This window comes from Moschus berezovskii, chromosome 21 (assembly GCF_049115385.1).
Source record: "Moschus berezovskii isolate FMDL1 chromosome 21, NW_MosBer_1.0, whole genome shotgun sequence".
In the NCBI taxonomy this organism is placed as follows: domain Eukaryota; kingdom Metazoa; phylum Chordata; class Mammalia; order Artiodactyla; family Moschidae; genus Moschus; species Moschus berezovskii.
In genome coordinates this window covers 15,119,476-15,137,537 of record NC_142480.1, presented here as the reverse complement: position 1 = coordinate 15,137,537, position 18,062 = coordinate 15,119,476, and the positions used below count along the sequence as shown (strand labels likewise).

The 18,062-nt window shown below is 37.6% G+C and overlaps 1 protein-coding gene across 1 annotated transcript in view; it reads right to left on the bottom strand.

The window, feature by feature from the left end:
- Positions 1 to 18,062, bottom strand: part of MIS18BP1 (MIS18 binding protein 1) — a 50,815-nt gene that overhangs the window by 4,973 nt on the left and 27,780 nt on the right. Inside the window, 3 exon segments of the mRNA XM_088829469.1 lie at positions 5,835 to 5,983; positions 9,804 to 9,964; positions 10,726 to 10,898. Of these exon segments, the coding sequence (XP_088685595.1) occupies positions 5,835 to 5,983; positions 9,804 to 9,964; positions 10,726 to 10,898 (483 nt within the window).

The following is an 18,062-nucleotide window of genomic DNA, read 5'->3' as shown; positions in this document are numbered from 1 at the left end:
AACCGAAGCCACACAGAATGTTGTTCTCAGTTTCCCCAACAATTACTTAGGACAAATTTTCTCGCTAGGCTTCAAGTTCCTTTATGATTGACTATCCATTCCTTTATGACTGTCTGGCAGCCTTAAAGGTATGACGTGTAAGAAGTCTGTAAATGTGTGACATATATCAAGACATTACTATGAACCGCAAGCACTGCTGCACAGTGCGTGAACGAGTCTAGCCAGCTGTTCAGGATCGGCGCCTCATAAAACCACTGTCCTGTAGAGGTACTTTGGGAGTGATATATAAAATACTGCTGCAATGCTTAAAATTGTTATGAAAAGGAAGCTAACTACTAGAGTCGGTGAAGTCTAGAGATTAAAGAGGTCTAGGAAACTCGTTTTTTAAAAATAAAGTTTTACGAAATATATTCTTGGTATGAGTCCATCTTGTGCTCTGTAAGGAAAAAAAGCCATTTTCCATAATTGTGAAAGTGATATATGTTAAAAGAAACAGTATCTCAATCCACATCAGTGTAATCCTACAATCTACAGATAATGGCTGGTGTTTTTGGTTAAGTAATTTCCTATCTCCTGTGAATACATGTTACAAAACTGGGATCATACTGTATGTAATGTAGTTTTATTTCTTAGCTCTTAAAAATTATTCACTGAACATTATTCCGTATCATTAAAATTTATTGAAAGCGTTATTTAATTCTTTTAAACTTTTATTGGAGTATAGTTGCTTTACAATGTTGTGTTAGATTTTACTGTACAGCAAAGTGAATCGGCTACACACACACACACACACACACCCGCCCCGTTTGAGTAGAGTTCTCTGTACTATAGTGTAGTTTCTGATTAGCTATCTATCTTAAACATAGTACCAATGGTGTATATATGTCAATCCTAGTCTCCCAATTCATCCCACCACCCTCCCCGCTTGGTATCCATGTTTGTTCTTTACATCTGTGTCTCTATTTCCCTTTGTAAGTGAGACCCATCTATATCAGGAGTTCCCCAAGCAGAGGGCCTGGGACTTGTAATGGTCCATGACCTGTTAGGAACCAAGCTGCACAGAAGGAGGTGAGGGACGGGTGAGTAAGTGAAGCTTCACTGCAGTTCCCCATTGCTCACATTACTGCCTGAACCATTCCACCCTCCACCCATCCTACCAGGTCCATGAAAAACTGTCTTCCACAAAACTGGCCCCTGGTGCCAAAAACTGTTGGGAACTGCTGGTCTCTACCAATTTTTTCAGATCATACAATATTTGCTTTTCTCTGACTTATTTCACTCTGTATGACAGTCTCTAGGTCCATCCTTGTCTCTATAAATGACCCAATTTCATTCCCTTTTACGGTAATATTCCATTGTGTATATATATCACATCTTTATCCACTCCTCTGTTAATGGACATTTAAGTTGTTTCCATGTCCTAGCCACTGTAAATAATGCTGCAGTGAACATTGGGGTGCATGTGTCTACTTGAATTATGGTTTTCTCTGGGTATATGCTCAGTAGCGGGATTGCTGAGCCACATGGTAGTTTCAATTTTTAGGTTGTTTTTTATTTTGGCTGCACCATGCAGCATGTGGGATCTTAGTTCCCTGACCAGGAATCGAACCTGTGCCCTCTGCATTGGCAGCTCAGAGTCTTAACTACTGGAATGCCAAGGAAGTCCCTCAATTTTTAGTTTTTTTAAGAAATCTCCATGCTATTATCCATAGTGGCTGTATCAATTTACATTCCCACCAACAGTGAAAGAGGGTTCCCTTTTCTCCACTTCCTTTCCAGCATTTACTATCTGTAGATTTTTAATGATGAACATTCTGACTGGTATGATGTGATATCTCATTGTACTCTTGCTTTCGCTGATAACTAGTGATGTTGAGAATCTTTTCATGTGTTTGTTGGCTACCTGTATTGAAGACATCATTTTAAATTGTTACATATTATTCTATTATATGGTCAAATCCTAATTTCTTAACTTTGCTTATTACTGGACTGTTAGGTCAGTTTCCAAATTTCTGTATTGTTTTGTAATTAACATCTTTGTTCATACAAGTATACGCTCATACCTGCCCAACCTCATATTTCCTTAGAAATAAAATTCAAGGGCCAAAGGAATGAATATTTTAAAACTAGTGATTTGGCCAAAGTTCTTACCAAAATCTGTCCAAAATTATATGCACCACAGAAATTAACTCACACACTTATGGTCAATTAATCTTTGACAAAGGAGGCAAGCATATACAATGGAAAAAAGACATTCTCTTCAATCCATTCCGTTCTGTCGCTCAGTCGTGTCCGACTCTATGCAACCCCGTGGACTGTAGCCTACCAGGCTTCTCCGTCCATGGGATTCTCCAGGCAAGAATACTGGAGTGGGTTACCGTTTCCTTCTCCAATTCTCTTCAATAAGTGATGTTAAAGTTGGACAGCCATATGCAAATCAAGTTAGAACACACCCTCACACCATGCATATAAATATGGCTTAAGGACTTAAAAGACATGATACCATAAAACTCCTAGAAGAGAACATAGGCAAAACATTCTCTGACATAAATCATACCAGTATTTTCTTAGATCAGTCTCCCAAGGCAATAGAAATAAAAACAAATTTAAACAAATAGGACCTAATCAAACTTACAAGTTTTGGTACAGCAAAGGAAACCATCAACAAAACGAAAAGACAGCCTACAGACTGGGAGAAAATATCTGCAGATGGTGTGACCAACAAGGGTTAATTTCCAAAATATACAAAGAGCTCATACAACTCACCAAGGAAAAAACAAAACAACCCAATCAAAAAATGGACAGATGACCTAAAGAGACATTTTTCCAAAGAAGACATACAAATGGAAAATAGGCACATGAAAAAATGCTCAGCCTCACTAGTTAGTAGAGAAATGCAAATCAAAACTACAATGAGTACTACCTCACACTGGTCAGAACGACCATCATCTAAAAGTCTACAAATAAGTGGTGGAGAGAATGTAGAGAAAAGGGAACCCTCCTGCACTGTTGGTAGGAATGTAAATTGGTACAGCCACTATGGAGAACAGTATAGGGGTTCCTCAGGAAACTGAACAGAGTTGCCATATGATCCAGCAATTCCACTCCTGGGCATACATCCAGACAAAATTCAAAAAGATACATACACCCCCTATATTCAAAGCAGCACTAATCACAATAGCCAAAACAAGGAAGCCACCTAAATGTCAATTGACAGATGAATAGATAAAAAAGATATGGTACACATATGCAGTGAAATACTACTCAGCCATAAAAAGAAGCATGAAATAGTCCCATTTGCAGCAACATGGATGGACCCAGAGATTATCATACTAAGTGAAATCAGACAGAATGACAAATAGCACATGATATCACTTGTGTGTGGAACCTATGACACAAATGAACCTACCTATAAAACAGATACAGACTCACAGACATAGAGAACAGACTTGTGGTTGCCAAGGGGGAGAGGACTGGGAGGGAAATGGATTAGGAGTTTGGAGTTAGCAGATGGAAACTATTATATATAGACTGGATAAATAACAAAGTCCTACTGTATAGCACAGGGAACCATATTCAATATCCAGTGATATGCCATAATAGAAAATAATATTATATATATATATATATAAAACTGAGCCACTTTGCTGTACAGATGAAAATGACAACACTGTAAATCAACTATACTTCAATAAAATAAATTCTGAGGTATTTTAAAAAATTATATGCTTAATATACTTTCATGTGTAGTAAATACTTATTCAAAAATAAATAAAAAATAATTTCTAGGATTGCTAGGGAAAATTATGGTTTTGCTGAGTAAATGCAAATTCAAATTTTCATGAGAATACTGAATGGTTTTTCTTCCTCCCAGTTTTAATCATATGGCTTCGCTCTCTCACACCCCATGAGAACGGCTCTTATCAAGATCAGTGCTGGCCTGCTGAACTGCCAAATGAATAGTCTATTTTTAGGCCGCCTTACCATTTTCCATTTTCTCCCCATGTTATTTGATTGGAGAAGCAAATGGCAACCCATTCCAGTATTCTTGCCTGGAAAATCCCATGGATGGAAGAGCCTGGTAGGCTACAGTCCACGGGGTCACAAAGAGTCGGACACGACTGAGTCACTTCACTTCACCATTTTCCATTTTCTCCCCATGTTATTTGATTGTTGGCCACCCATATCATTTCTTATTTTTATTTATTTATATTTCAAAATAACATTGATATTCACATAGTGTGGAATTCAAAAAGTCTTTTTTGTCCCAGGTTATCTTAGTTCGTCTCCTGAAAGATCACCAATGTTTTCAGTTGCATATGTATCCTTTCAGAGATATTTGATCAAATAAAAGCAATTATGTGTGTGTATACACACATATACATACAAGGATACACACACACAGAGCCCCTATTTACACAAATGATAACACATTAACTACATCTAACGGTTTTCATTTATTTTTTGGCTATGCCTGCGGCATGCAGATCTTAGTTCTCCCACAAGGGATCAAACTCATGCCGCCTGCACTGGAAGTTGTGGAGTCTTAACCACTGGACTGCCAGGGAAGTCCCCCTTTTTTTCATTTAATATATCTTGAATATCTTACCATAAGTACATAAAGAATTTCTCATTAATTTCTGTGGCTACATAATGTAGCAGAATTTGATTGGTCCCTAATCTATGGACATTTGAGTTGTTTCCAGCCTTTTGTCATTATAAGCAATACTGCAACAAATTAGCTGTACAATCACAATTCTAGAAGTAGGTCTGCTAGGTCAGAGAGTACATGAATTTATAATTTTGATAGATAGTACCACTTTCAGGGAATGAACTAATTTACCTTTTCACTAATAATGTATGAGAATGGCTTTCCTGTTCTTGTTAATTTGTAGGAGTGTTATAACAGGGAAGTTAGCCTTTTTTCTTGTGGTAAGTTCCATAAATTCTTTTCTCAGATTTTCATTTGTCTTTTGACTGTTTATGATGGTTGGTACTAACTGAAACTTTATTTTCTATATGGTTGACTTTATCATACTTTTTGTTAGTGGCTTCTGGGACTTCTAAGATTATGAAATAATTCTCCACGGTTTTCTAAAGATATATTTTATAGTTTAATTTTTACAGGCTAAACTTTGACCCATTTGGAATTTATCCTAATGGAGAGTGTGACTGTGTACTGACAATACTGAAAACACCTCTACTTGCAGGAACTATCCATCTTTGACCTCTAGGAACCATTCTTTCTTGTTTTTTTAAAAATAATGATGACTTCTCTAATTACTGACATCTACTGAACCAAGGTCCGTCTAGTCAAGGCTATGGTTTTTCCCGTGGTCATGTATGGATGTGAGAGTTGGACTGTGAAGAAAGCTGATCGCCGAAGAATTGATGCTTTTGAACTGTGGTGCTGGAGAAGACTCTTGAGAGTCCCTTGGACTGCAAGGAGATCCAACCAGTCCATTCTAAAGGAGATCAATCCTGGGTGTTCATTGGAAGGACTGATGCTAAAGCTGAAACTCCAATACTTTGGCCACCTCATGCGATGAGTTGACTCACTGGAAAAAAGAGTCTGATGCTGGGAGGGATTGGGGTGGGAGGAGACGGGGACAACAGAGAATGAGATGGCTGGATGGCATCACCGATTCGATGGACATGAGTTTGAGTGAACTCCGGGAGTTGGTGATGGACAGGAAGGCCTGGCGTGCTGTGATTCATGGGGTCGCAGAGAGTCGGACACGACTGAGCGACTGAACTGAACTGAACTGTCTTCAACTCATGGGATGTTAAAAGCTGATGCAGAGAATTACAGTACCATATGCACAAATACTTACCTGTTTATAGAGTCTAGCATGCCAGGCGTGACATGATGACACTGAGGAGTTTTTGCCAGTGGAAAGATAACTGATGATGGAGTTGTTGGATTTCTGTCCATATTTGGCATAATATCATCTCCTTCTTGACTGTCCTGGAAATTTGGTAACTAAAAAGCAAATATGTATTACCAACAGGCACCCCTAAAAACGGAATCCATCATTATCTCAAATTGTTTTTTGTGGGGAGGGATTATGTTATTCTCCTTCTTGTAATTTCACAACTGAGATAACTAAAATAACTAAAATATTAGTAGGTAGAGAACAGAGCCTTGGTCTCCAAAAAACTTAGTTTCTATTGTGTAAAATAGAAATGATGCACATTTCTAGTATTTTCTGTAGAATCAGAAAATATTTTAGGTTTTATGGTCTATACAGTCTTTGTCCCACTGCTGAAGCAGGAAAGCAGCCACAGCCAACATCTCTGTGGTCCAGTAAAATACTGTTTATAAAAAGAGCTGATATGCCAGATCTGGCCTGTGGGCCAAGTATACTGACCTCTGCACAGACAGAACAAAGCAAAAGTATAATTGATTTACTATTATGCTTGGTACTTAATAGATACTCAAGCAGTATTAAACATTTTGTGTGTATATATTTCCAATAAATAATTTAATCTTTTAATTAAAGTTTTACTTACCTTTATATTAAAACCTTAGAAAAAGTGGGCTTCTGTTTCTATTTTATTATTTTTGCTTTTAAAATACTGCTACTGTTATTAGTGTATAGGAATGCAAGGGATTTCTGTGTGTTGATTTTATATCCTGCAACTTTACTGTAATCACTGATTAGCTCTAGTAGTTTTCTGGTAGAGTCTCTAGGGTTTTCTGTGTAGAGGATCATGTCATCAGCGAACAGTGAAAGTTTTACTTCTTCTTTTCCAATTTGTATTCCTTTTATGTCTTTTTCTGCTCTGATTGCTGTGGCCAAAACTTCCAGAACTATGTTGAATAGTAGTGGTGAGAGTGGGCACCCTTGTCTTGTTCCTGACTTTAGGGGAAATGCTTTCAGTTTTTCACCATTGAGGATAATGTTTGCTGTGGGTTTGTCATATATAGCTTTTATTATGTTGAGGTATGAGAAATAATGAGAAAATAGAAAGAGAAATTAAGGAAACTATTCCATTCACTGTTGCAACGAAAAGAATTAAATACTTAGGAATATATCTACCTAAGGAAACAAAAGACTTGTACATAGAAAACTATAAAACACTACTGAAAGCAATCAAAGAGGACACTAAGAGATGGAGAAATATACCATGCTCATGGATTGGAAGAATAAATATTGTAAAAATGAGTATACTACCCAAAGTAATTTATACATTCAATGCAATCCCTATCAAGCTACCAAGGATATTTTTCACAGAACTAGAACAAATAATCTCACAATTTGTATGGAAATACAAAAAACCTCGAATAGCCAAAGCAATCTTGAAGGGAAGAAAAATGGAACTGGGGGAATTAGCCTGCCGGACTTCAGGCTCTACTACAAAGCCACAGTCATCAAGACAGTATGGTACTGGCATAAAGACAGAAATATAGATCAATGGAACAAAATAGAAAGCCCAGAGATAAATCCACGCACCTATGGACAACTTATCTTTGACAAAGGAGGCAAGAATATAAAATGGAGAAAAGACAGTCTCTTTAACAAGTGGTGCTGGGAAAACTGGTCAGCCACTTGTAAAAGAATGAAACTAGAACACTTCCTAACACCATACACCAAAATAAACTCAAAATGGATTCGAGAGCTAAATGTAAGACCAGAAACTATAAAACTCCTAGAGGAGAACGTAGGCAAAACACTCTCCGACATAAATCACAGCAGGATCCTCCATGACCCACCTCCCAGAATATTGGAAATAAAAGCAAAAATAAACAAATGGGACCTAATTAAAATCAAAAGCTTCTGCACAGCAAAGGAAACTATAAGCAAGGTGAAAAGACAGCCTTCAGAATGGGAGAAAATAATAGCAAATGAAGCAACGGATAAAGGATTAATCTCCAAAATATACAAGCAGCTCCTGCAGCTCAATTCCAGAAAAATAAATGACCCAATCAAAAAATGGGCCAAAGAACTAAACAGACATTTCTCCAAAGAAGACATACAGATGGCTAACAAACACATGAAAAAATGCTCAACATCCCTCATAATCAGAGAGATGCAAATCAAAACCACAATGAGATACCATTTCACACCTGTCAGAATGGCTGCTATCCAAAAGTCTACATGCAATAAATGCTGGAGAGGGTGTGGAGAGAAAGGAACCCTCTTACACTGTTGGTGGGAATGCAAACTAGTACAGCCACTATGGAGAACAGTGTGGAGATTCCTCAAAAAACTGGAAATAGAACTGCCATATGATCCAGCAATCGCACTCCTGGGCATACACACCGAGGAAACCAGAATTGATAGAGACACATGTACTCCAATGTTCACTGCAGCACTGTTTATAATAGCCAGGACATGGAAGCAACCTAGATGTCCATCTGCAGACGGAAGCAACCTAGATGTCCATCTGCAGACGAATGGATAAGAAAGCTTTGGTACATATACACAATGGAGTATTATTCAGCCATTAAAAAGAATACATTTGAATCAGTTCTAATGAGGTGGATGAAACTGGAGCCTATTATACAGAGTGAAGTAAGCCAGAAAGAAAAACACCAATACAGCATACTAACGCATATATATGGAATTTAGAAAGATGCAAATGATAACCCTGTATACGAGACAGCAAAAGAGACACAGATGTATAGATCAGTCTTTGGGACTCTGTGGGAGAGGGTGAGGGTGGGATGATTTGGGAGAATGGCATTGAAACACGTATGTTGTCATATGTGAAATGAATCACTAGTTCAGGGTCAATGCATATTATAGGATGCTCGGGGCTGGCATGCGGGGATGACCCAGAGGGAGGATAAAGGGAAGAGGGAGCGGGGAGGGGGGTTCAGGAGGGGGAACTTATGTAAACCCGGGGCGAATTCATGTCAATGTATGGCAAAACCAACCAATATAATATTGTAAAATAATTTGCCTCCAATAAAAAATTAATTAATTACAAAAATAAATAAGTAAATAAAATAAAATACTGCTACTGTTGCGCTTAGGACAAAACATAGATAGAACCTGCAATGATGGGGGGAATAATATAAAGGGCACAATGCCTAAAGGATCAGTGTTTTTGTGCAGAGAATACAGTAAGAGCCTCAGATGGCTCCCTTAAAATACTTCCTTTATAACCTGTCTAGGTAAAAAGGGGCCCCAGCTCATGTTGTCACTAAGTTCTCACTAAGCAGCCTTTTAAAACTGGATGATTTAACAACACTGTGAAATGGGGAGATGGAAAAATTACCCCAAGTGTGAGCCTTCCGAATTTTTTTCTTGCCTACTTTTTTCCCCTGTGAGCTTGATACTTTTTATTATTTCAGTAACATCTGAATGAGTTCTTAATTGGTTTTATATATTGCAAATATTTTATCCCAATCAGTGAAGTTTTTAGTTATGCGATTTTTTTCATTCTATTAGTATAAAACTTCTTGTATACATTCAGATCTGTCAATTTTATGCTGCCATGTAATCCCTCCTCTGAATTTACTATGCAGTAGGTAATAATCTATGCCTGTCACACCCCTTTTTAAAGTCTGCCTCACTGCATATGAATTTTAAATACATATGCTTGGCCTATTTCTGGGTTTTCGATTTGGTTCTTTAAGCATTACTTCTGAACCCCACTGAAGGGTAGAGCCTGGCCACTGAGGAGAACGGCATGACTGGCAGACTGCTTCTTATACTCTACTCTAGCATACATGTGGAGGCTATCTGTCCTTGGCCTAAATATTAGGGATGAACACTAACCCTAAATAAAAATGAAAGATACAAAAGTCAATATAAAAAGAAAACAATGATTTCTACATTTAAGACTCTTACCAGTATTCTTTGATGCTGCAAAGGTGTTGCACTGAAAAAATCATCATGGTCATCTTTTGGCAGCTGTTCAAGAAAATCTCTCATCTGCTGCTTCCTTTTAAGAGTTCCCACTTTGGCAGTTATCTTCATAGTTTCCTTATTATCAGCATCATCGATCTTGCCTTAAAAGTCAGCAAAAGATTTTGGTAAGGAATTGGTCTTTTACAGTAACTGCTCTATAAAGTTAACAGCCTTTGCAAAATCTAAACTGTGTATTCATATTAAATAAACTCAGCATCTGTTGTTAATATTTCCAAGCCTCCTATATAACAAATGACTATACTGGGATTCGGGCAATATGATTAGATTACAAAAATACTCAGGAAGAAATTACATTTGGATTAGGCAGGGTGAGGTTGGAAAGGTTCTTTACCTGTGAGGGAAGTTACTTCTCATATTTCCCTTGCTGGTTGTCTACCCTATTGTCTTGCTAAAATATAAACCTTATTGAATTAGGACAGGGATACTGAATGTTCCCTAAAGCTTTGTATAAGACTTCTTTGGCTTAAACCTGGCCAGGAATGTGTACTCCTGGGGACTATACAACTAAACTTATTCTTACGAGTTTTCTTATGAATTACTAAGGGACCCTAACAAAGTGGCCTCAAATTTAACTTAGAAAAATAACCCAGTTGTTGAAATCTCTGGATCCAACTGCAGATTTCCTAGAACAAACTCAAAAGCATAAGGCTGCTAAGGTTACTATTAATAGGTCAGACTTAAAAAAATTAAACAGATGATCTTTGGAGTTGTTTCCAGCTTTAAAATTATGAAAACAAAATCCACCTATTAGAAGACACATGGATAAATATAACTTACTTCTAATGAGTGATCAGAAGTCAATACTGAGAACCAGGAAAAAACTATTTGCTGTAAAGGTTACCGTTCTGGCCTTTGGGGTTGGCTGGCTTCTTCTTGGTGTCATGTTTCTGAAATCTTTTTCCCCGGGGATCTTCCATGTACTTCCTCTGGCATTCATCCGCATATCGAGAACCTACAGCCATTGCTACGTGTGACCAGAAACCAGGCTTGTGCTTTGGCAGAGATGCGACAGCACTACAGAAGACCAAATCCGGTTAGAGAACAAGAAATCCAACTCAATGAAAGTAACCTTTTATTGAAGTGAAGGGATGCCACTAAATCAGGAATTTTATCAAAATCATTCTAGATAACTATTTGGGAAGAAGTTAGTATTCCCTACACTTAATAATTCTTACTCTAATATGAAGATGTGAGTTGATGTATCTAGTAGATGTCTTCAATTTTGCTGTATTCTATCAAACCTGAAAAACTGTGCCCAGTCTTTCAACATATTTTCCTAAGTCCAGCTAAGCAATGATTAGATCCTTGGGGGTGAGAGGTGGGGGCTCTAGCATGATTAACTTTTCTGCACTAATGCACGAATCTTACCGGTGCTAAGTATATAAGAATACAAGTTTTTAGGTTCTATATACTCCAGGTTACAAACTCTTACAAAAGAAGTGTTATGCTGTTATGCTTCCTTTTACTCCATTTTAATTTATAGAATTCAGTATTTTATGTAGAGTACTTAACTGAGGGAAATGAAAATTGAAATAGAAAAAAATGAAGTCAATATAAGGTAGTTACCCAATTTAACAACTGAGTTACATTCTAAAATCTCATTGCAAATGATTATTTAGAACCTGGTTTACATATTACTGCCTCCCCAACTCCCAGTAGATTTTATATATTGTGATTAAGGCTGATATTAATAGTTCTGCCAGAAAAGGCCTATTTAACAACACCAATTAACCTATGCAGTGTCATGCTGGAAAAAATTTAACAACTAGTTCTCTGGGGTTAAAAAGCCCTGTTTGTGATGTTTGTCAACTTCCATATTGTAAATGCTTCTATTGTGGCTGATTTCACTACCAATTATACAGAATTTCTACCATACAGATATGATAGACATTAAAAACTTCAAGGGCACAGATAAGAAGAAAATATAGTAAAATATTTAGGAAGTGATGAGTTTAGAGTTTGTTTCTAGTAAATTTATTTTTAGTTTATGTAATTTTTAATAATGACTCTTTAACATTCAATTTGTAAAATTCCTAAATATTTGAGTCAACTTTTGTGAATAGATATGATCTAACTACAGAATACCACTTATTCCATATATAAAAGGAGAACAAATACTATGAGCATTGAAGTTGTTAATGAATGTTCTACTTTTGCATAATTAATCTTTCCACATGTGTTCTCAAGTGCAAAACTACAGGGAGGGGGCTCAAAGTTCCCTGTTTGTATATATGGCTAGCATTCAAGTCTCAGTTCAGTTCAGTTCAGTCGCTCAGTCGTGTCCGACTCTCCGCGACCCCATGAATCACAGCACGCCAGGCCTCCCTGTCCATCACCAACTCCCGGAGTTCACTCAAACTCATGTCCACAGAGTCGGTGATGCCATCCAGCCATCTCATTCTCTGTCGTCCCCTTCTCCTCCTGCCCCCAACCTTTCCCAGCATCAGGCATGCAAGTCTAGGATTGCCTAAAAGGACTAGTTTGTTATAGTAAAAATACTTAATCCATTTAATATGAAATCAGTCTGTAGTTAACATATCTCTAGTCAATCTAAGTAATTTAAAAAGGCAAATGTAATCATATTCCTCCAGTTCAGTTCAGTCGCTCAGTCGTGTCCAACTCTTTGCGACCCCATGAATCACAGCACGCCAGGCCTCCCTGTCCATCACCAACTCATAAGTTCTGTCTTTTCCAGAACATCATATAAATAGAATCATATAATATGTAACCTTTTGGGCTGGCTTTTTTCACTCAGCATAATACCTTTGAAATTCATTCAAATGGTTACAAGAATCAATAGTTTTTCCCTTTTTATTACTTAGTAGTTCATTCACTGTTAAGATTGTACCATGATTGCCTTTATGCAAACAGGGCTGTGAAAATCAGGAAGAGAAATGAGCTATGTAAAATCAATCTATAATGTTGTTTATGAACTTCTGGGCTCACACTGCAAATTTTGATATATTTTCTTCTTTGTTCAGTTCAGAATATTTTCCCTTTAGACTTCCTCTTTGACCCATGGATTTTATACAGGTGTGTTATTTATTTTTCCAGCACTTGGAGTATTTTTCTTTTATTGATTTGTAGTTTAATTTAGTTACGGCCAACAAATACCCTTTGTATAACTTCAGTTATTTTCAATTTTTTAAATTTTGTCTTATGATCTAGTAAATGTTCACCTTAGTGAATAGTTCATCTATCCTTGGAAAGAACATTTTTTCCCTACTGTTAGGTACACTATTCTAAAATGTCAGCTAGATACAGTTGATTGGTAATGTTGTTCAGTTCTCCTACACCTTCACTAATTCTCTGTCTGCTAGTTCTGTTAATTACCAAAAGAACACTGAAGTCTCCAACTATAATTGTGCATATGACTCTCCGGTTCAGTACTTTCCTTTCCTGAAGGACAGGGAAGCCTGGTGTGCTGCAGTCCATGGAGTCGCAAAGAGTTGGACACAACTGAGCAACTGAACAACAACTTTCCTTTTAGTTCTTTCAGATTTTGATTGTTCTATTTTGAGTTTCTGTTCAGTGCATACACATTTAGGATTAAGCCTTCCTCGTGAAATGACACTTCTATTATTTTGTAATATCTTGCTTTACCCTTGATATTTTCTTCATACTGAAATCTTTGATCAGTATTAGTATAGCCACTCCAGCTATCTATTGGGTTTGCATGGTATTTATCTATCCTTTCACTTTTAACTTGGCTATGTCATATTTGAAGTGTTTCTTTTATATGACACATAGTGGGATTGTGTTTTTAAATTCATTCTGACAATCTATTAAATGGTGCGTTTAAATTATTAACATAATTAATGCAATTGTTTTTCTTTGTTCTCCATCTTCTATTTCTCTTTTTCTGCCTTTTTAAAAAAGGGTTTTATCTATTATACATTTGAAGATATCTACGTAGTTTTTTAGTGGATGCTCTGACATTTACTATATACATACTGAACAGTCTACTTTGAATCAATATCTTACAGCTTCAAGTAAAATCTAACCATCATACAAGTGTCTTCCTCCTTCATTTTCGTGATAGTTATCTTCTGTATTACATTTACAAATATTTAAAAATTCCATCATACAATATATTTGCTTTAAACCATTAAACACTTAAAAGAACTCAAGAGAAAAATAGTCTATTACATTCACCCAAAGAACTGCCATCTCCTTCCTATTCCTCCATTCCTGATACTGCCTCTTTTCCTTTCTCATCTCTATTCTGCTACTGAGTCTACCCAATGAGTTTTTAATTTTGATTATCTCATTTTTCAGTTCTAAAATTTCCATCTGAGCTTTCTTTATATCTTCTACTTCTTGCTGAGACAATAAATTTCTGTTCAAGAATGATTGTTTTTAGTCCTGAAGTGTTTTTTATGAGACTGACATACTGCTCACTATGCCAAGAAGGCAGGTCTAAAGTGTTTTTATATACCTGCTTCAGAATCTTGTCAGATAATTCCAACCTCTGTGTCATGCCATCATTCACATCTTTTTGAATGAGATTATTCCATGAGAGTTGAAATTTTCATTGTTCTTTATATGTTAAGTAATTCAGGATTATTCCAAGGCATTTTGAAATAGGAAACTCTGGATCTTACGCTTTATGCTGGTTTGGTATGCTGTCGGGAGCTGGCAAGAGAGACCCCACCCATGACAAGGTCTTAGCTTGAGGAGCTGGCACGCAAGGCCGTCCAGACCTCTGGGGATTTCTCAGGGCCGCCCCATCATCTACTCCCGGGCCTCCGTCTCTTCTTCTAATGCTTGGTAGTCCTCTGTGCTTTCTAAGAATTCTGACTCCTGCTCAGATATCCCCCTTGAAGCCTTTGCATGGCAGCAATACAGTCCCTGAGGGTATATGGGCCCTATAAACAGGCCAGGAATGAAAAAAAAAATCTATATTTTTACACAGAACATTCTAACCCTTCTGGCCCTGTTGGGGTTATAAATGTCAATTTAGAATTTGGAATGCTTAGGACTGCACAAAGCGCCCCTAGCATAAAACTAAGTCTGCTAATGATAGGCCTAAACACGCCACAAGCAAAATAGATACAAAGCCTTTCACGAGTTTAGAAGGGCCCCTTAGAGTGAGATCTGGAGGGAGCTCATGAGATTTTGCCCTCAAGGTCACATACCAGTGCTTGCTGATATGTCTCCCTGCCCCCTGTCTATAGTGTGCCTGGGAATACACTAGAGGAATACATAGAAATAAAGGTTGATAACAAAATGAATAAGCATATAGTATTAGTGTAGAAAATTGTCTCTGCAGATGTATGGAGGTAGAGCCCAAAAACAGATACCACGCTACCTAGGGAGTCACAAAGTTTGCCCAGAACTGAGGCTCCCAAGATAAGGCTTGCTAATAGTTTTTACAGTTGACTAAGAGATACACAAATAAAGCCATTTCTCATGCCTTGTGGGCTTGATGTCTTAAGAGCCCATTGTTTAAGAGTTAGGGGTAAATGTACTGACTGTTTTAGAAGATGGTCTATGACTGCATTCCCGGCACAATTTTATCAAGACAATCCCTCCTCCCTTTTTAGTATTGCTGATTTTAGGGTATATAAGCACTGATGTAGGAAAATAAAGCAATCTTGATTCTATACTCTACCAAGACTCGACTCGCCTTTTTTTTCTTTCTTTTCTCGCCAACGCCGCTCATCCTGAGGGTATCCCTGGACTCTGCCAAGGCTGGACTCCGGTAGTAAGCTCACTAAGTCATGTCTGACTCTTTGCAGTCCTGTGGACTGTAGCCTGCCAGGCTCCTCTGCCCATGGAATTTTCCAGGCTAGAATACTGAGTGGGGTGCCATTTCCTACTCCAGGGGATCTTCCCAACCCAGAGAATGAACCTGTATCTCTTCTGTCTCCTTCATTGGCAAGTGGATTCTTTACTACTAGAGCCACCTGGGAAGCACCCTAAATATTCTATAGAGAATGTTAATGTTTTTGTTTTAGCAGGCAACCAACCTGGCTGTAACCTGAATTATAAATTCCAGTCAGTTTTCTGTGGTTGCAGTTTCAATGTCAGTTCTGTTTTCAAAGTTTTGCAGTGCTCTTAGGATATACTGCATGTTGGATACTGGGTGGATGGCCTGGATATTGGATGGTAGTCTACCATTTAGTTCAGTTCTCAAAGTCTCTGGTTATGCTGTTTAGGATCATATCCACAAATGGAAAACACAGGTTAAGTCCAAAAGCTCATAAACAACTTTCTAGGGTTACTTTCCCTATCTCGTCCCTCTGCAATTTTTGGTTCCCTAGAGTTGTTTTTTGCTTCTCTGGCAGAAATCAGGGGTTTTAGTGACCAGCTTTGCTGCACACTTTATACAGCTGCATCTTGCTCCAATGCCAGGGAGAGGACAGACGAGAAAACTGGAAAATTACTCTTAATTGGAGAGAAAGGTTCATACTTTCTGAATTTTACATATGTGTGGACCCCAATTGCTGCTGTGAAGTTTACCCCTGCTGGACTGGGTACTGGGTTATAAGAGAAAAGGGAAAAGAAAACTGAGAGATTTCCTCTACTGTTTCTGAGTGTTAGCAATCCCTTTTCCTGCTCAAGCCAGAACCAAAGGGCTTCTCTTTGAACTCTCTTTGTCTTGCCTCAATGCACACTTCCTGGTTTTAGGTGGTCTTGAGTCTAGCTTGGGGGAATATCACAGGAAAAACTAGAACTTCACTTCCAGTTTGGTGGTTCTTAAAATTCTAGTCTTTCCCAATCAACTGCTATTATTTATCTTTCTGCATCAACAAAAGCAGTTCCAAGCAATCTGTTCAGGTCTTTATACCTGCACAGAAGAAACAGAGTGGGGTATGCTTACTTATCTTACTGGGAACTGGCATTTCTGCAGTTCAGGCATTTCAAAATATCCTTAGGTGATCTGAATATACAGTAAAGGAAATAACGGGGGATACAGCTGAAAAGGATAACTGAGGTCAACCTGAAAAGGATAACTGAAGTCAACTATTGCTCTCAATGTAAGGCAGAAGAATCTTTATATAATTTGAAGATCAGTCAGAATCCAAGTGAAGGGTTTTGACTTGTTAGAACCATACAATACATTACAACTAATCTGGAGTGGTATAAAACAGATTAGTTACTCATATGAAATGAACAAAGTACAAATACAAAGCTACTTCCAAAGTTCAGGCAAAAGGCATTAAAGGTCTGAAAAAGAGTAGTGTCAAGAAAAACGCTACACAGGCATATCTCGTTTTACTGCTCTTTGCTTTACTGGGGTTTTATATTTTGAACAATTGAACGCCTATGGCAACCCCCTGTCAAGTAAGTCTATTGGCACCATTTTTCCAACAGCATTTGGTTACTATATGTCTCTGTCACATTTGGTAATTCTCACAGTATTTCAAAGTTTTTCATTATTATTATATTTGTTATGGTGACCTGTGATGTTACTGTTATATTGTTTGGGAGCCAAGACCTGTATGTATCTAAGACAGTGAATTTAACTGATAAACATGATTAAGCTTACTGAAGAAGGCATGTCAAGAGCTGAAAGCTAGGCTTCTTGCACGAGTTAGCCAAATGTGAATGCAAAGGAAAAAGTTCTTGAAGGAAATTAAAAATGCTACTCTAGTAAACACATAAATGATAAGAAAGTGAGACAGCTTTATTGATGATATGGAGAAAGTTTAGCAATCTGGATAGAAGATCAAACCAGTCACAAGGTTCTCGGAAGCCAAAGTCTAATCTAGAGCAAGGCCCTAACTCTCTTTAATTCTATGTAAGGTAAAACATGAGGAAGCTACAGATGAGAAGTTTGAAGTTAGCAGAAACTGGTATGAGGTTTAAGGAAAGAAGTCATCTCTGTAACACAAAAATGCAAAGTGAAGCAATAAGTGCTGATGTAGAAACTGCAGCAAATTAGCCAGAAGATCTAAGCTAAGATCATCAACGAAGATGGCTACACTAAACAACAGATTTTCAATGTAGACAAAACAGTCTTGTATTGGAAGAAGATGCTGTCTAGGACTTTTATAGCTAAGGAGGAAAACTCAATGATTGGCTTCATGCAACTAGGGACCTGAAGTTGAAGCCAGTGCTTATTTACCATTTCAAAAACCTGAGCAACCCTTAAGAGTTATGTTAAATCTACTCTACCTGGGATCTATAAGTGAAACAGCAACCCTAGAGGACAGCACATCTGTTCTGAAT